General features: G+C 36.7%; 1 protein-coding gene across 2 annotated transcripts in view; it reads left to right on the forward strand.

The window, feature by feature from the left end:
• ZPLD1 (zona pellucida like domain containing 1) overlaps positions 1-19,821 on the forward strand; it is a 132,225-nt gene extending 112,404 nt beyond the window's left edge. For both annotated transcript variants that reach the window (XM_045501885.1, XM_045501886.1), the window contains 5 exons: positions 612-692; positions 9,794-9,965; positions 11,276-11,384; positions 16,622-16,651; positions 17,069-19,821. In XM_045501885.1, the coding sequence (XP_045357841.1) occupies positions 612-692; positions 9,794-9,965; positions 11,276-11,384; positions 16,622-16,651; positions 17,069-17,244 (568 nt within the window). In that variant the 3' untranslated portion in view covers positions 17,245-19,821. The remainder of the gene's footprint in view (positions 1-611; positions 693-9,793; positions 9,966-11,275; positions 11,385-16,621; positions 16,652-17,068) is intronic.
• The last annotated feature ends 388 nt before the right edge of the window (positions 19,822-20,209 follow it).

Genomic DNA, 20,209 nt, shown 5'->3' on the forward strand with positions numbered 1-20,209 from the left:
CCATATGGGGGAAGATTATGTATTTGCCTCATGGTTTTCTTTTACCTATCACAGTGTCATTCATGAACTCCTACTCTCATCCCCACTGATTCTGGCATAATTTTCAGTGTATAATTTATGCACCAAACTCCTTGCTGTATGTGATATTATAATATCCTCTGTCATTTGTTAGAGTTAGTAACTTCCAGAAACAGAATATTGCTGTGTACAGTGAACATAGAAGTATCTATATAGCTTGCTTTTAGGTTTTGTTTCTTCTCACTTTGACCAGTTGTTTTTTACACAATTTGTGTGTGTGTGTGTGTGTGTGTGTGTGTGGTGTGGTGTGGTGTGTGTGTGTGTGTGGTGTGGTGTGTGTGTGTGTGTGTGTGTGTGTGTGTGTGATATTAGCCTTAACTCCACTTGATGCAGGATGGCAATTTGCTGCAGATTTTTAAACATCTTGAGCTTAGGAGAATGTTTCAATAAACAAGAAGCCTCTGAAATAACTAACAAAAACATAGTTCTATTTTGTGGGTCTGAGGCATTTGTCAATATTTACTTCCCTAGGATTAGTAACTAATACCCAAAAGGAGATTCTGACTCTATATTATGCTTACTTCTTTCTGCAGATGGAATGTCTTAATGGATTATTGCTACACAACCCCATCAGGGAACCCAAATGATGATGTTCGATATGATCTCTTCCTTAGGTAAGTCTTGTATTGAGAGCAAAGATCCAATTGTAGATAATTGAAATCAAAACTCCAAGTTATATAAACAAATAATTGTAGGGCACTTCTATAGCTTTTAAATGTAAAGTTTTATATTTTGAGCTTTTAGTCCTTATAAATCTGGAAGGATAAAAGTTGAGAAGAATTTTCAACACAAAATGCTGATAAAGCTATTGCTGAATGAGAATTGCAAGTAAGTTAGGTCCATCAAAGATGTTTTATTCATGTTTAGGACATGTGGGAATATTTCACTGTCTTAGAAAAAGCATGGTTAGGATATTATTGGCAATAAGAGAAAGGCAGTGGGAGGTACTATTTACCCACAGCTAGACTGTCTCACCATATGTCAAAAGAGAGTAAAATTAAAGTAATGGTCTAGATAATTTAGACCCCAAAATGCTTTTCTTCATTTATCAGTATTTAAATGAAAGTATGATATAGCCTACTACTCCTTTTTTTAACAGAGCCAATAACTTCAACTTCATTCTCCAATAGACAATGATAGAGTGAATGTAATCTACATTTGGGGAAAGGGGACATTGATCATAAAAGCATTCAATCATCCCAGTTTCCTTTCAGCATTTTTATCTGACAGCAGAACAGACTTGAGAGTCAAGCAATGGCTTCTAATCATGCTTACAAAATGCAGTTGGCTCAGATCACTGCTGCTTATTAACACATTATGGGAGTAATATGATGGGAACCAAAAGATTATGCTTTATCAGCTAATCAAGGTTAAGATGATGTCCAGAGACTAGGTCAAACTCTTATATCCTATTGCTGGAACTGTTATTTTAGGCAACATTTTTGGGAAAAACATGTCAGTATATATCAAAACCTTAAAACATTTTATATTCTTTGATTCTGTATCTACAGGTTTGAAAACATACTCTAAAATATTTATGATTTTATGGTTTATCAGTGATATTTAAAATAGTAAAACTCGGGAGCAATGAAGGCTATTCAGCAATGAGGAAAGGAAATGACTAAGTGGATTGTGGAGAACTAGTAATTTGGGAACTCACGCACACATTAAATTATATAAAGTTATTTATAAAACAGAAAAAAAAAGATTGGTCCTATTCTATCTCCTCCCTTTCTGTCTTCATGGTATTTTTATGCTTGGAAATAATGTGGCTCTTTAAATTTTACATGAATTGAAATATGAAGTGAAATAATCAGCATATACAGTTTTATGTACAATGGACCTCATTTGTATAATATATGATAGAAAAGACTGTAAGGGAATCCATCAACAGGCTCCCAGTGGTTATTTATGCATAGGAGGATTGTGAGTCATTTTGTTTTGATGTTTTTCTTATTTTCCAAAATTTCTATAATGATCACATAGTGATAATCTGGAATATGATCGTCAGACTTCTAGTATGACTATGGCTTCATGCTGAATCTTTTCAGTGTTCTTATTAGAAACTATAGAGAGTGAAATAGTTACTAAATGAGTCTCTCAGATGTCAGTTGCAGTGAAACTAGGTGGAAAAGAAAACTGAGAAATCCCCAGATAGGTGTGAGTGATAATAAACACAATTAAGATCAAGAGTAAATGGTGCAGAGGGAGGCCTGCAGGAAGTTCTGTGGGGAGAGGTGGTGGGAAAAGCGGGGAGGAAAAGTCAGTGTTGAGGGGTCCTGGTAGTGGCAGATTTCAGAAACAGCCAGGAGAAATGTGCAACAGAAGGAGAGGGTACTGCTGGGAGTGGGAGTTGCTAGGAACAGGGTTGAGGCCCAACAAGCCAACAGCCCTGGGGAATATGGAGAATGAAGGGATAGAGAATGACTAGAACCTCAGAAGTGGCGGATCTCAGAAAGTATCAGGAAAAGTACATCTTCTAAAGAGTGGAGGATTCACCTGGGAAGATAAGGGTCTTGGAATAGGCTTGTGAATGAACCTGAAGAACATGGGGCTGATCGTAGAATTCTTGAATATCTTTAAGTTCAGAAAGGCAGAGAAAACTCAACTACACAATTATGCCACATTCAGTGGAAACTTGTTGGCCATTGTAAAACAAAAGTGGGAGAACCTTGAGTTGAGGAAATCCATGAGAGAGGTCACTACCATTCCACATTGCCCAAAGAGTCCCGGAAAATGACAAATCTAGGGAAATCCAACACTTTCAAATGTGAGTGGTAAGCAAGTGAAGATACTGCTTACAGTGTTCCAGTATACTACCAGAAAAATGTAAAAAATAGCTGAGAAAAAATTTTAAAGATTAATTAAACTCACTGGAAAGCCGTTGCCATGAAAAAGATAAGATTTGCAATTAAACACTGCAACATTATTTTTTTTAATTAAAAGTAACCATAAAGCAACAAAAGCAGAATTGAACAAGTGGGATTACATCAAACTAAGAAGCTTCTGCACAGCAAAGAAAATCATCAACAAAATGAAAAGGCAATCTACTGAATAGGAGAAAATATTTGCAAAACATATATCTGATGAGGGGCTAATATCTAAAATATATAAAGAACTCATATAACTCAATAGCAAAAAACCAGACAATCTTATTTAAAAATGGGCAGAAGATATGAATAGATATTTTCCAAAGAAGACATAGAGATTGTCAACAGGTACCTGAAAATATCTTCAATACCACCAATAATCAAAGAAATGAAAATCAATACTATAATAGAGATATCACCTCATACCTGTTAGAATGGGTATATCAAAAAGATAAGAAATAACAAGTGTTGGTGAGGATGTGGAGAAAAGGGAACATTAGTGAACTGTTGATAGGAATGTAAATTGGTACTGCCACTATGTAAAACACTATGGGGCTTCCTCAAAAAATTAAAAATCAAATCAACATTTGATCTAGCAATTCTGCCACTGAGTATGTATCCAAGAAAATGAAAACACTAACTCAAAAAGATTTTTTTTACTTTACCAATTACACCTCCGTGTTCATTGGAGCATTATTTACAATAGCCAAAACATGGAAACCTGTGTCCAATGATAGATGAATGGATAAAGAAATTGTGAACGGATATCAGATGGGAAAAGAACCCTCATAGATATCATAGACACAGGGAACAGATTAGTGGTTGCGAGATGTGGGAACTTGGGGGTGGGAGAAATGGGTGAAGGAAGTCAAAAGTTAGAAAAAAAAGAATAACTGAAATGGGAAAATAGAGAAGGACAAGAAGAGGAGAGAAAGAACAAGGCAAGACAAAAGAGTAGAAGAGTAGAGGGTGAAGAGAAGAGACAAGGGCAAGGAAAGGAATGGAAGAAAAGGGAAGGAAAGAGAAGGGAAGTAAACAAGTAAGAAAAAAGAAAAACTTATATTCTCTTTTTTAATAAAAATAAATGTCCTGAAAAAATTCCTGGGAAGATTGAGTAGATATAGTTTTGCCTATTCCTCCTAAGTGTGTGTGTGTGTGTGTGTAAGCTCTGAATATTATATACAAAACAAGTATAAGAATAATAAAAAAATATAGAGATAAGGTTAGACCAGCTAGGGATTCTAAGACCTAATGAATTATGGTTTTCTTTTTGCCTTTTATATCCCACACTTAGAGCTGAAGAAGTCAGGAACTCAGATATATCAATGGCTACAGATATAAATAAATGAATGGGTGATAAACCCGTTTAAATGAATGAATGAATGAATGAATGAATGAATGAATGAATGACAAAGCCTGTCCTCTCAAGACAAAAGACTAGGAAAGGAGTAGCTTAGTAAGACAGAAAGCTTTTACACAATAATTGTACTATTCTAGTCTAATACCACATCCCCACCCACGCTAGCAAAGACTGAGTGGCGAGCCAAATTTCTACCCTTGTCAGTAACAAGGTGTCCCAATATCCCATATGGGATGATTTCAGAGAAGGTGGAGTGGGGTTTCTGTACTTCTCCCCCCTGGCAATAATGAGATACCCTTACATGCCCTATTGGGTTGACATCAGAGGAATCCTAGTGGAAAGTCAGGCCATTTACTACAATGCCACAGTAACAAGGCCATAGTCCTTGTGGTGTTGGTGGAGGCCACTCCTACCCTATGTAGTCAGGGATATATCAATGGAGGCCCAGTGGAGAGTAGAAACTCTCACTCTATCCAGAATTAACAGGATCCCTGCTCCTTGGGTGTCAAGAAAGGCCAAGGGGAAGTCTGGAATTCTACTCCAGGGACACAGCATCCCTCCTTCCTTGATGAAGTGTTGGAAAAGGAAGTCAGCTAAAATATAAGGTTTATATAAGATCCTGAGTCTCATAACTAATAGTCCAAACCCCAACATTCAATAAAAATCACTTGACACAGCAACAATCAGGAAGACCTCAAAATAAATACAAAAAGAACAAAAATAAATGTGACGGAGAGTTTAGAATTATCTACAAAAGACTAAAGCAGTCATTATAAAAAGTTTTAACAGACAATAGCAAACATGCTTATAACAAATGGAAAAATAACAATGAAATGGGAAGTCTCTGAACAGAAATGGAAGACATAAGGAAGAGACAAATGGAAAATTTAGAACTTAAAAATACACCAACAAGAAAACTAAATATGCAACCACCCTACAATCTAGCAATTACATTTCTGGACATTTTTCTCAGTGATAATGAAGTTGATGTAAGAGGCTCACACATACAAAAATGTTAATAGCAGCTTTATTTTCATTAGCCAAAAACTGGAAGAAAATAATATTCTTCAATGAGTAAATAATTAACTGTGGTGCATCAATGTCATGAAATGCTACTTCTAAATGAAAAAGAATGGATTATGGGTATATATAACATAGGTGTATCGCTAGATAATTACAGTAAGTAAAAAGTCAAATCACAAAAGGTTACATAGGGCATGATTCCACTTATAAAACACTTTGAAAAGACAAAATTTTTATTAGGCAGGATATTCCAATGGCTAAATAAAGGGTGTAGCCCTAACAGATATTATACTTAATAATAGCTCTAAAATTATTAAAGGAATGTGATATTATGCAAGATTAGTCACGTACACAAAAATTAGAATATTTTATTGAGTTCAGAAATAGATCCAAAACATATGGGAGTTTACAATATGATAGACTGTGATATCACAAATCAGTGAGATATAAAGATTTTAAAAACAGTGCTGCAAAGTGGGTAACCATGAAGAAAATATTGCATTGGATCTATAGTTCACTCAATACACCACAAAGACTTTAAATAGATTATTAATTTGAATGTAAAAAATACAGTTTTAAAAGTGGTAGAAAAAACCATATTAACATAAGAAATATTTTTAAAACTTTGATGGAGGGAGATGGATGGGAGATGGGCTAGATGGGTGATGGGTATTAAGGAGTGCACTTGTGATGAGCACTGGGTGTTGTATGTAAGTGATGAATCACTGAATTCTGAAACCAATATTGCACTGTATGTTACTAACTAAAATTTAAACAAACAAACAAAGAAACAAACAAAACAACTTTGGTGTAAGGAAAATCTATATGTGGCCCAAATACAGATATACCTTGGAGATGTTGAGGGTTTGGTTCCAGATCACCCAGTGAAATAAATATTGGTAATGAATTTTTTGATTTCCCAGTGAATATAAAGTTATGTTTATACTATACTACAGTCTTTTAGGTATGTAATATCATACCCAAAAAACAGTGTACAACTTTACAAAGTAAAGTTAAAATATACTTTATTGCTAAAAAAGGCCAATCATCATCTGAGCTTTCAGTGAGTTGTAATCTTTTCGCTGGTGAAAGGTCTTACCTCGATGTTGACGTCTGCTGACTAACCAGGGTGGTGGTTGCCGAAGGCTGGGATGGCTGCGGCAATTTCTTAAAATAAGACAACAATGAAATTTGCCACGGTGATTGAATGTTCCTTTCATAAATGATTTCTCTGTAGCATGCCATACTGTTTGATTTTGTCTGCATTTTACCCACAGTGGAAATTCCCTGCTGCTGTTTTATCAACTGACTTTATGGAAAACCCTTGTTGTCATTTCAATAATCTTCACAGCATCTTCAGCAGGAGTAGTATCCACCTCAAGAAACCACTTTCTTTCCTCATCCATAATAAGCAACTCCCCATCCATTCGGGTTTTATCATGAGCTTGCGGCAATTCAGTCACATCTTGAGGCTCCACTTCTAATTCTAGTTCTCTTGCTATTTCCACAACATCTGTAGTCACTTCCTCTGTGGATGTCTTGAACCCCTCAAAGTCATCCATGAGGGTTGGAATCAATTTCTTCCAAATTCTGTCATGTTTCTATTTTGACCTCTTCTTATTGGCATCTAGAATGGTGAACCCTTTCCAGGATTTCAATTTACTTTGACCAGATCCATCAGAGGAATTACTATCTATGGCACCTCTAGCCTTGCAAAATGTATTTCTTAAATAATGAAACTTGAAAGTCAAAATTATTCCTTGATTCATGGGCTGCGGCATGGATGTTGTGTTAACTTCTGGATAACTTGCTGCAGTTTCTGTGTCAGCAGTTGCTAATTTATCTTTTATGTTTTGGAGTCAGCTTCTTTCTTTAAACCTCATGAACCAACCTCTGCGAATTTCAAACTTTTCTTCTTCATCTTCTTTACCTCTTTAAGCCTTCACAGAATTGTAGAGGGGGGCCTTGTTCTGGATGAGCTTTTGGCTTAAAGGAATGTTGTGGCTGGTTAGATCTTCTCTCCAGACCACTAAAACTTTCTTCATATCAGCAATAAGACTGCTTCACTTTCCTATTATTCATGTGTTCACTGGGTTAGCACTTTTAATTTCCTTCAAGAACTTTTCCTTTGCTTTCACAACTTGGCTGTTTGTCACAGAGGCCTAGCTTTCAGTCTGTCTAGGCTTTCAACATGACTTCCTCATTAAGCTAAATAATTTCTGGCTTTTGATTTAAAATGAGAGATGTGTGACTCTTCTTTTCACTTGAATAATTAGAGGTCATTGTAGGGTTATTAAGTGGCCTAATTTCAACATTATTGTGTCTCAGGGAATACGGAGGCCTGAGGAGAAGGAGAGAGACAGGGAGAAGGGGGAGGTTGGGGAACAACCAGTGGGTGAACAGTCAGAGCACACACTTACCAGTTAAGTTCACTGTCTTATAGGGATACAGTTTGGGGGGGCCCCAAAACAATTACAATAGTAACATCACAGATCAGCATAACAAATATAATAACAATGAAAAAGTTTGAAATAGTGTGAGAATTACCAAAATGTGACATGGAGACATAAAGTGAGCAAATGCTGTTGCAAAAATGGCACCGACAGACCTGCTTGGTGCGGGGTTGGCACCAACCTTTAACTCGTAAGAACCACGGTCTCTGCAAGCACAATAAAGTGAGCACAATAAGGTAAGATATGCCTTACTAAAAGCCATACAATAAAATATTGAAAATTTAACATAAAAACAAAGCTTCTGTGTGTGTATGAAAACACACACACACACACACACACACACACACACACACACGGGCTAAGCAATAAAGTAAAACAATTGCAACTTAGATAACAAGCAGGGAGCTAGTCTTCCTCGCACATAAAGAACTTAGAAGAATCAGGAAGAAAAGACCAACAACAAAATAGAAATTTGGGCAAAGGACATAAACAATTTTCAGATAAAGAAATGTAGTTGGGGGGCGCCTGGGTGGTGCAGTCGGTTAAGCATCCGACTTCAGCCAGGTCACGATCTCGCGGTCTGTGAGTTCGAGCCCCGCGTCGGGCTCTGGGCTGATGGCTCAGAGCCTGGAGCCTGTTTCCGATTCTGTGTCTCCCTCTCTCTCTGCCCCTCCCCCGTTCATGCTCTGTCTCTCTCTGTCCCAAAAATAAATAAACGTTGAAAAAAAAAAATTAAAAAAAAAAAAAAAAGAAATGTAGTTGGCTCTAATATGTATGAAAGGATGTGCATAGTCATTTCCACTGGCAAAAATGCAAATGAAAATTATATGGTGATAGTGTCTTTTTCTTACCCAAGAGCAAATAATCCAGAAATTTTTACATATACTTTGTTGATATAGTTCTGGAGAAATAAGGAGTTTCTTTATATATTACTTGGGAAGTACAAAATACAACAATATTTATAGAGGGTAATGTGGCAGCATCTATTAAATGGCTCTATAGATACATTGTACAGATAACCTGCTTATGTTCAAAATACTTTATTATATTTCACTCTTATTTGGATCCTGAGAAACTTAACAGAAGACCATGGGGGAGGGGAAGGGAAAAAAATAAGTTATAGAGGGAGGGAGCCAAACCATAAGAGACTCTTGAAAACTGAGAACAAACTGAGGGTTGATGGGGGGTGGGAGGGAGGGGAGGGTGGGTGATGGGCATTGAGGAGGGCACCTGTTGGGATGAGCTCTGGGTGTTGTATGGAAAGCAATTTGACAACAAATTTCATTTTTAAAAAAACCCAAAAAACAAAATACTGTATTATAAGGCTATGCATTATTACTTTGTAAAAAGCAAAAGATTCAAAACAATGCAAAGGTACTTAAATAGGTACCTGATTAAATAAATGCTGGTACATGTGTGTGATGGAATACTACACAGTGTGCAAAAAGAATGAGGTAGCTTGCTAAATATTCATATTTATAAATGTGCATTTACATTTTATACATTCATAATGTCTAAAATACTGTGCTAAATTTTTAAAAAGGGAAGGTACAAAACAATGTGGATAGTGTGCTGCTGTTTTTTTTAAGAAGGAGGAAACAATAAGAATTCATTACTTTAGCTTTAAATGTATATACTCTGGGAGGATGCAGTAACAAGTGAGATCACCTCTGGCAGATTCGAATATGTGTGTGGAATGGTGTGGACAAGGGCAATCATGGGAGGGAGACTTTTCACTATATACCTTTTATTCTGATTGGATTTTTGAAACTTATGAAAGTATAATCCCTCTAAAATTTGATGGTACTATTATAATCAGAAATTGATCTGTTTAAATTTTCTGATCTAGGTCACTCTTGGCATATTTGTTGAGTGAGCTTATGCTCTTATTAAATATCTGTTACATGGCATGATTTTGTTAGCTCTTAATACTGCAGAAATTAATTTATAATTTTCAGCGGGCTGGTAATTTCCAGTAATATCCTGTTTTCACATTCCCTAAAATATAGCTGCGACAAAGATCCTCAGACCACTGTCATTGAAAATGGCAGAAGCCAGCAAGGCCGGTTTTCCTTTGAAGTGTTCCGATTTGTGAAACACAAGAATCAGAAAATGTCCACCGTCTTCCTGCACTGTGTTACCAAGCTCTGCAGAGCTGATGACTGCCCCTTCCTTATGCCAGTATGTTTTTAGCAACTTTATTCTAAATTGTCAAATTGATCTAAGCTGAAGGGTTATCAAATGTTAGGAACTAATTTCTATATGGAAAGCGGATATGCATTGGGTCAAACAGTTTGAAGTAGGATTTATTTACTTATTCATCCAGTAAAGATCTACTGAACGCCTATTTTGGGTCAGTTTGAAGTAGGATTTATTTATTTATTCATCCAGTAAAGATCTATTGAATGCCTACTTTGTGCCACACATAATACTGGGAATACAGCCATGTGTGCATGATTTTCTGAACTCATTTAGCTTATCTTTGAGGACCAGGAGACAGAAATGGAAGAAAATAAGACAAAAATGTTATGGTGCAAAGGCAGATTGTACATATAGGTTGTACTAGGAGACAGTATTTGCCTTTGTGAGAGAGATAGAACAGGACAGATTGGGAAGTCTGATGGAAGATATAAAACCCAAAGTGTGATTTGAAGATGGATGAATCACAAAGGGGCAAAATCAAGAGTGAGAGACCCTCCATGCCAAAGATTGACCAAAGTCACAGACATATAAGACAGAGTAATCAGGGAACTACCAGGCCTTCAGTAAAGTCATGGAGCAGAATAGAGGATGATTGGAAAACCTGGGAAGGTGCACAGGGCTAGCACTGGAAAGGTAGATTTGGCCCTGATGGCCAGAAATCCCTTGGATTACAAGTAAGAAGTTCTAAAAGGTGAGGATCTTAATTGCATACAGCCATCATTAAAATACAGATCCATTTACTAGTGAATAAAAAAAAAATCTATTTCTGGCAGGCCCCCTGAGGTCACATCAATATTAACCTGAAAAAATGCAAGCACATTTTTTATTTGAAATAGCTTTAATATGTTTTTATTTATGCTCAAATTCAGGCATTTCTTCACAATTGATTGCTTTCATCCTAACTAGCAATATCAGATGGGGTTAAATGGAGAATCCACATTATCTTGTCTCTATGCTGACCAACAATTCAGGGAAAGATTTATTAAAGGCTTGAGAGATATAAAAGTACAAAACTTTGATAAACACAGCTCTTTTTCAGGAGAACCATTGAGCTATGTAAATTAATGAGGCAAAGCACAATTATAACGGGAGGAAATAAGACATGTGGCCCAAGCCAGAAAAAGAAACACTGTAGCAGTTATATGCAAAGTAATTAAATAAATGCACAGAAGTAAATGAATAAAATTAAACATGTGGTATCTCTTCCAAAAGAATCTGCTTTCCAAATGGCCATAAAGAACCAATTTTGTGCCGGTGTGGAATTTCATTTGTTTTCATTAACACCTCAGATTTGCGGCCACAGAGAAAGGAGGGATGCAGGGAGGAGGACCACTTGGAGCCCCCAGAGCACGTCTGGAAATGCAGTCCTCTCTGCTGGTCCCATCATTACTCGGAGTGGTAAGAATGCTCCTCCTTTTGTGTATAATAATAGACTGTTCCAAAATGGCTTATTACTTGGCTTCTAAGGAGAACTCAGACTGGTTTCTAAACAGCACTAATTAACTGTGAAATAAGATAAACTGCTAAGCAACTTCAATTTCACAGTAGTTTCCTGTTTACTCAACTTTCACACAAAGGGCAATATTGGCTTTACAATATTGGCCTTTTTACACATGCGCATGCACCACACACACACACACACACACACACACACACACACACACACACAAGTATACAAGTATACGATGCTGGACATTTTTCATTCTCCCTACCCCTGAAGACTGGCCTGCGTGAATTGCACTCATCTGCTGTTTTGCCATCCAGTCTTTGGTTGGGCTTGGCCAGCTGGTAGTGCTATCAGCGGATGCAAGTGTCGGCATAACTCCTCCCAGCCAACTTTCCTACAGAACTAGAAACCCTCCCTTTAACCCATAGGCCAGGGAACTTCTTGACTTTCTCTTGTGAATTCCCTACATCTGTATAAATAGTCCCATTAATCTTTTCTTAAAATGCCCAATTTTAGTAGCATTTGTGTCTTCCCAGATCCTGAATATTACACATCCCTTCTAGTGCACTCTGCCATGGTCATGAATCTAATAGCCACAACTGTTTATACACATATATTCTCACGTATACAAGTATTTGTGTACACACTCTCCAGAGGAATACTGCTTTAAGTCAGCGTGAACCCAGGGACATTTGGAATCAATTGGATAAAACAGACATGCAGTGTAAACAACACAAACTTAAGTCAGAAAAACTGGTTCTAGCTCCAGCTTTTGTCTAAACAAGCTATGTGATGTGGGATTGTATGCCATTTCTTGGGGCAAGTGTTTTTTCATCTTTAAAATGAGGGGTTTGAAGAAGTTGCCTTTAAATTTCTAACTCTATAGCTCTAAATTTGTCTTTAAAAAAAGCAGAATTCTGGTTTGGATTATATTCTGATCATTGTTTATCAATTTTATATAAGCCATAAGGCTATTACTGTATTTCAGTTAGATTATTTTTACTTTTTCTCCCATGCATCCTGTTCCACAGTGAAAAGAAAGTTTTGTGTGAAATAGGTAATTAAGGAAAATAAGGTTTTGGCCTAAAAAGTTTAGACAATTTCTTGAATTATTTACTCCTCTGGTTTGTGCAGAGCATTATTTAAAAGCAAGCTAATAGGTTTTTTAAAATAATACAGAAATTTATTAAATATGAAATTTCAAACTTGGTCTGCACTCCCTGAGGTTTGGTATGTGTTTTCAATGGTTTGAAAATGACTGGTTTGTGGTTTATGAAAGGCCCAATTCTTATCTAGCTTTCAGAAATAGTTCATAGAATTACACTACATGGAAACTCAACTCTTGTTGCCAATAATGAGGAATGCTTTTGGGAAGGCACAATAAGAAATGTTTTTATTTCTATGGAACATATCTAGTGTTAGTTTTGTAGAAGAAAAAAAAATCTTGAAAGCGACATTTCTCTGCCCATGTTGAGTAAATGGCTTTTCCTCTTTATTAGCCTCCTTGCTTCCTTCTTACCTGGGCCAAAACAAATTTAAATATTACAAAGTTTAAATAATTTGTTAGTGTAAGATATGTTCTTATAAAGACGAATGTTTCTAAGGCTCCCAAGTCCCAGTAAAGATTACCGAGTAGAAGTTTCTAATTCTACCATAGCTAACAGCTAGACAGGTTTGGTAGGTTTCACCTAAACCATATTCAGTTGCCCGAACTATCTATGATAAAACCTCAAAGAGTTAATGCCTTGATCACAATGTCTCTGATATCGTGTCTGGATTTCTTCTCTTCCAATTCCAACCTATTTCCACCTTAAGGATAATGTTTATTTTCTCACAGAATAGTTTTGTCTTAGTCACCCTGGTCTCTTCATTGGCAAAGCCCCCAAAGGATCATGTTCAAACCTGCCAGATGCCCTTCATTCCTCTGTCACTCTCTGTGGATTTATTTTTTATAATTTTGATAAATGGCCGTAGGACGGTGCTCATTTGAGGGCAATCATGGTGGCCTCACTGTCTAGAGGGCCATATATGACCGTGTTCACATTATGATACTTATGGTATCCGCGCAAAAAATATTATTTTAAATTCTATATAAACACAGAACTCAGAAATCAAGCCATATTCATCCACAGGAAAATCCTATGTGAACTTCATGTCTAGCTTAATGACCAGGGCTACCTTCTTTTCTCAGTTTCACCTCATTTTTAACTTAGGTCAGCTAGAATTTATCTCTCTAGATCCTGTGGCGGGTTTTATATAGACAAGTCCAATTTCAGGCTTGATTTGCTCTCTTCAAAGCTCTCTGGTACTTGGGGATTTTTGCTTTGTTTACTCATTGAACCACTCCTTTCCCCTAGAGAACTGACTTATGTCAGGTTTAATAAGTTGTTAAAGCACAATACTTTTGTTTTAATGAATCAGACATTCTGCTTATACTTACTTAACATTGTTAATCCTTTTGTTGGTTGATTTAGGAAAATATTCACATCTTTTCAAAGTTTAAAATCTTCAAAATTCCCGAAGTGTCCTTATTTTACATCCCCATGTGCTAAAATTATTCGGTAGGGAAATGCTTATCATGGGGAACAATTCTGGAAATTCACAAGTGCAAGCACTGGAACACAGTAGTGCCTAATTGTTTTATTACATAAATTCTGATGGGGAAGTCCAAGCCAAGCTATTCAACTTGTGTCATTGAGTTTTATGGGGAGTTAATAATTCATTCAAGCCTCCACATGGGACAGGCACTCTGCTAGGAACTGGGAATACCCCCAGAGAAGAGGCCACAGTCTTTGCTCTCAGGTATCTTAGCATTCAAAGGTAGAGATAGACTATTAACAAACATAACACAATGGAAGGTACAAAATTTGGAGGTTCTAAATTTGAAATATGTGGTCCATTTTACCACAAAGGTAGTTGAAGATTAAAAAAATAGTTTGCTTGTGCTAAGAAAGGAAAAATATTTATTCTGTATATATCTTACACTGATATTCACTTTTTCCATTTATTTCTACTACTTATATGAGAGAAAAGCAGAGAAAAACAATTTATCTTCCACTTCTGGCTTTCAAACAGCTGTGGTATTGCTGCCCTCACTTTCTTCCTGTGGGTCCTCAGCTAACTGTATGTTTTTTGAAGAGTCCACCAAGTTTAGTACTCCAATCTGTTTTAATTCCAGGATGTTTCTTTTAGCATATATGTATATGGTAAGACCAAATGGGTGTGAGAGAAAAAAAAAACAGAGTGTGTGTTGAAAAAAAATCTCCTGGAAAATGTCTACCTCCCTTTTGGAGCTAGATCAAACTTCAGTAGACGGGAAATTGATGGATAGTGGAAACAGCAACCAGATACCTTTATCCACTATTGAATACAATTCCAAATAATATTCAAATATTACATGCTTTGATTTTAGTCATCTGCTAGAGGTAGGATGCTTTTGGTTTTTCAGCATCTTGGAACCTGTAGCTGGTAGGACTCATTTGACATTTTGTCTCAGGTGAAGATTTTGTCCACAGCCCAGTCCTCATGAGTGGCACCTGGGATATTTATTGTTCTTCCGGAAGTGTTGGTGGTAATGTGGGAGAGAAGGAGGATATCCTGACTTCTTCTATTAACTTCAGGATGCATAAAATAGTAGGGGCATCCAGTCCTAGGATCACCTAACTTGGTCACCTAACTTGGGACACATAGGAGGATGGAGCTCTCTATTCTTTAAAAAAAATTAAAAGCAAGTAAGTGTGATTTATAAACAATGAATATCTTTGAAAAAGGAATTTTAGATCATTATATATTCTCTTCCATGTTTCAGTGAGGCAGCTTGTCTTGGAAAGGGAGCATGCATATATTTTGGAAGAATTGTTCACAGTTCATTCATTTTATCCATTTCCATGAGAAACAATGTCTTTATAAAGTAGTGTGGGTTGTAGATTAGGGTTTTCCTAAGGGTGTCCCTATTATGAAAATTTATGCTGCCCCCCCCCCTTTTGTCATCATTTATGCCAAGACTCATATGTCTTAAAAGAAATGGCATCAGATAGCTTATAAATATCACACCAGGTTCTTCCAATCAATTGTTTCAAATACTAATCTTGGGGTTTCATATGGCCTGAGTTATTCATCTTTATAACTAAAAATATTCTCCATACTTGGCTAGTTTATATGATTTTAGGAAAAGGATTCTGAAATTGAAATTTTATTTAAACATATGCTTACCTTATCACAGAGACTGTGACAGATGGAAGTTTCTTCTTCTGTAAAATGGGGGCAGCAATAATATCTAAACCATATGGCTGTTATGAGGACAAAATGTGATGACATATGAAACAGCACTTTGTAAACTTTCTGGAATTACACACATGTTCATTGTAATAATATTTATCCTCCAAAATCAAACCGGCAACGGCACACATTTTATGGTTCAAATAACGGACACTCACAGACACATACGCACCCAAATGTTTAAGGACAGAAAGGAAATCCCTACATTGTACAGGATCAGGGGTTAATGGCTATATGATTACAAAATGGGTAACACAAGTTGGGAAGCCAGGTGAATGCATTCATTCCATCTATTATTATGTTTGCCAGAGATGAGTAAAAATTCAACAGCTTTGATCTTTTACATAACAGATACAAAAAAAACCCCTACAACTCAAGGTTAGGAGTCATGTTTTCCTTTCATTTAGTTATCAAGTGTGAATTTATCTTCTTGGAACTTAAAATGATGTTTTTGCAGATTATGATGGGCAAATTGGCAATGCTTAAAATAAAGTGGCACTAAATAATGAATACTTCTCTAAAACAGAATAACAAATGGCAGGTTATAGGGCTATAAAAATTGTAATAGCTGTTAACAATTACTGCCCCCACTAACCTGACTAAAGAGATAATGATGAAGCAAAGTTGGCAAGAAAAAATATAGTACAGTATATTTTGTGATTCTCCTTGTATGCCCGGGGCAGTGGCATGGTGTGGGCCTGGGGAATGGATAGATAATAAAATCTTGGACACGTGAAACAGAAAATGTGAAAACAGAATTGTTTCGGAAGATTCTCGTTATTGCCTTACCCATGAGGCTTGTGGGTGAAGGGAAGGGCACATGTAGGTAAAAAGTAATCACATAATTATAATAAACCTAGGTAAATATTTAAAGATACAATATTGCTTTCCTTTTTCTTTTCTCCTCCAGATGAGACTCCAACCAACAATTCACAGCTTGGTAAGATAACAAACATATACTGAAAATAAAAGTATGATTTTAAAAAATTTTAAGTATTTTTTGATGATCAGTTGCACAACTCTAAACGATGAAATATAATGAGTTCTGGTTTTACAAGTTTTTATATTTGAAATAATAGTTCACTGAGGATTTCTGGACTCATATGTGACCTGTTGGTCAATTTTTATAGCATTTTATAGATGATTTTGTTTTTGACTGCTCAGAGGATACCTGACTTCTAACCCACGTAATCCTTTGGTTATTGGATTGACTTATAGTCAAATAGATTGTAGCATGAATAATTGTCATGCTGTTACTTTGCCAGATCATAATGACAGATGTTTTGCAGGTATAAATTGGGATGAAGTGAGATAAGTCTGACAGTGGACCTTCCCATTGTTTGTGTTGTGCTTGCAGGTTCTCCAAGGGAACCTCCCTTCCAGCTGAATGCCATCACCAGTGCACTGATATCAGGAATGGTCATCCTGGGAGTGATGAGCTTTTCCCTTCTCCTGTGCTCACTGGCCCTTCTATACAGGAAGGCACCCACCAGTTTGGTGTTGAATGGCATAAGAAACCCAGTCTTTGACTGACTTTAACAGGTCCCTTCTCTCAGGAGGACTCACTGACTATACCCTGTGTTACTGCAGTCAGTGTTTTCATCCAAATTGAATGCCAGCCAGCATTTGATATTTGTAGGTGTGATAGATTTCACAGTGTAGTTCGTCAGCATGATGATAGTGAAAGAATTTGGGTGGGATTGTTCTCGTCGCGTAAGTATGTGGTCAGCCCTATTTGTATGGCACCAGTGGGTAGAATGACAACAAGCCAACCATATTCAGGACTCAGATCTTACAAGATCAGTCATATTTCATTTTATTTCAATTTTCTTTTGATAATTGGTTGTTATAGAGATAAAAGGTGGGCATAGAAAAAATATACATTTGTTGCATTTTTCCCCCTAAGCATTTATATCCAGTGTGTGCTGGCATTTAGATTGTTTATGTGGTCCTAAATTGAAAGTTACTTTTTTATTTGTTTTTTTTTTTTTTTTATTCCAGATAATTCCAGCTTGGGGATATGTTTTAATTGGACTGGTCGATTTGGACACCTGAGATTTAATTACTCTTTCTGTGACCTGAGTTTTTGGCCGATTTCCATGTCTGATGACATTCATTTAAAAAACAAACAAACAAACAAACAAACAAACTCAGGAAATGTGTCTTAACCTGGAGCACCTACCTGTGTAGCAGAATGTAAAAATAGTTGTTAACCTCTAAAGGAAACCAAGTGACCCTAGGTCATTATTCATTTACATGGGAGTGGCTGTGCTGTTTTCTCCTGGTTCACTGAGAACGTCAGCACAAGTTCACTTTCCTCGCAGGTAAACAAGTCAGCTGCATTTGCAGCTGTGCTTCCAGCAGTGAGGCAGCTGCAGAGATCATTCTTCATTCAAGAGCCATTGCATGGAAAAACAAACCATAGTTGTGGGAGTGGACATTGTCCCCACACATAAGCATAATGTTCCTATGGGGTTTTTAGCAACCTAGTTTCCTTTTGTCCCTACGACAAAGGTAAACAGGGTAAGTGTGTTTTGCAGAACATTGTTGAGTCTCTATGAAAAAAATGTCCCTTTCCCACAAATTTCTGATGCTAGCAAAGCAAATAATCTGGAAGAGCCCTACTTTTTAGGTGTCTTCTTGAAAGTGTCATGATGGCCATGGAATAAACAGTATTTTCCTGTAATAGTAAACTGCAAGAAGTTGTGATCCTTTGTCAGTTTTTCAAAAAAATGTTTAAAAGCCACGTATTAAGCAGCCTCTGTTCTTAGCCAAAAATCATCCTTCTCTTTGTTCAGTCTATTCACACAACTGAATAGAACAATTCAGTGACGGGCATCAAAACCTCGCATGTGTGGGGGCGCCTGGGTGGCTCAGTCAGGTGAGCGTCCAACTTCGGCTCAGGTCATGATCTCTCAGTCTGTGAGTTCGAGCCCCACGTTGGGCTCTGTGCGGACAACTCAGAGCCTGGGGACTGCTTCAGATTCTGTGTCTCCCTCTCTCTCTGCCCCTCCCCCGCTTGTGTTCTGTCTCTCTCTCAAAAATAAATAAACATTAAAAAAATAATAATTTAAAAACCTAGCATGTGTGGCTACTACAAGTGCTATGTTAACCATAACAACTGCTGTAGAGACTAATTTCTGTTCAACATTTGTGACCCATTATTCGCGACTTAATTTACTATATTATATGCAAATCACTATACAATTTTAAATTTGTTTCAAATGAAGTACCTATGCTCTAAAATTAGTAATTAAATCAATCATCAAATCAAAATACATCTTGTCTCCAGTTGCCTCAACAGACCAGAAGTGTTTATATTATAATAATTAGTTATCGGATTGCCTCAACTTTCTCTTTCAAGGTATAGACACAAAGTGAAATGGGATCTGGAAAGTCTTCAGATAATTTAATCAATATGAAAAGGTCTAACACTTAAAAAAGCAATCTCCTCTTCCCTTTGTTTCTTCAAGATCACTCTGAAGTGACCATTCTGAACTTTGATCTGTGTAAAAATTTATTTTCTACTTTAAAGGGAAAACTCCTACAGAAAAAAAATGTATGGACCATGCATGCTACTTATGTGACCTTATATGTGTACATGAATAGTGCTAAAATAGTCTAGTAAATCTATTTCAGATACTGTAAGTGAATTGCCATTAATCTAAGTATTAAATCCTGTGCACAGAATACTATCATTGAAACCAGTTTGTCAGTTTGATTTTTGTCCTTTAGGGATGGCTGCTGTTTCAGGTGTTGCGCTTTTACATTCCATACACCACTTTTAAAAACTGAATAATGGACACATCATTTTGCAAGCAACTTACATCACACGTTACTTTTTTTTGCCATCCTTTCATCATAAATGGGAGGCTCAGAGCTATAATGAGATGAACTGGGTTTGTTTTATACAGCTTTGTTCTTCTCAACCTGCTGTTATGTGTAGTATTTAGTTACACTGAATATTTTGGTTACTATAGTGTGAAAACCTTACGAAATATGTGCAAATGTTCCTTCAGTTTTAATACCTCAAACTGTTTTTTTGCACTTCAGGGGTAAGGTCTGATGACATGTAAAAGGTGATTGTTTAATAAAATGATTGTAAATGAATATCTTTAAAATAGTCACCTGGTTTTTTTTAAAGATATATCTCTTTCCTACCCTCAACATTCTCTTCCTGCTTTCAAAAACATTAAGAAATATTGAACTTAAGCCACCTAACGCAACAGGGAAGGGCATTGATCTCCGAAGCTAGATGAAGCTTGCTCTCTCCATATTGAGCTCCCTGGTTACGGCTCTGTCTCCATCTCAGGAGACATATCCCAGAGATCAGCTGACAGTAAAAAAGTGTTCTTTACCTTGCATGTGAACACTGACTAAAACTGAGCCTATAATTTTTAAAACTTTGAGGGGAGAGTAAGGACTGGAAGGACAAGGATTCATCTTCCCAGAGTTTCACAGGCTGTCATGACAGCTCCATCAGGGCCTGGCTGTCGTC

This window comes from Leopardus geoffroyi, chromosome C2 (assembly GCF_018350155.1).
Source record: "Leopardus geoffroyi isolate Oge1 chromosome C2, O.geoffroyi_Oge1_pat1.0, whole genome shotgun sequence".
Lineage (NCBI taxonomy): Eukaryota > Metazoa > Chordata > Mammalia > Carnivora > Felidae > Leopardus > Leopardus geoffroyi.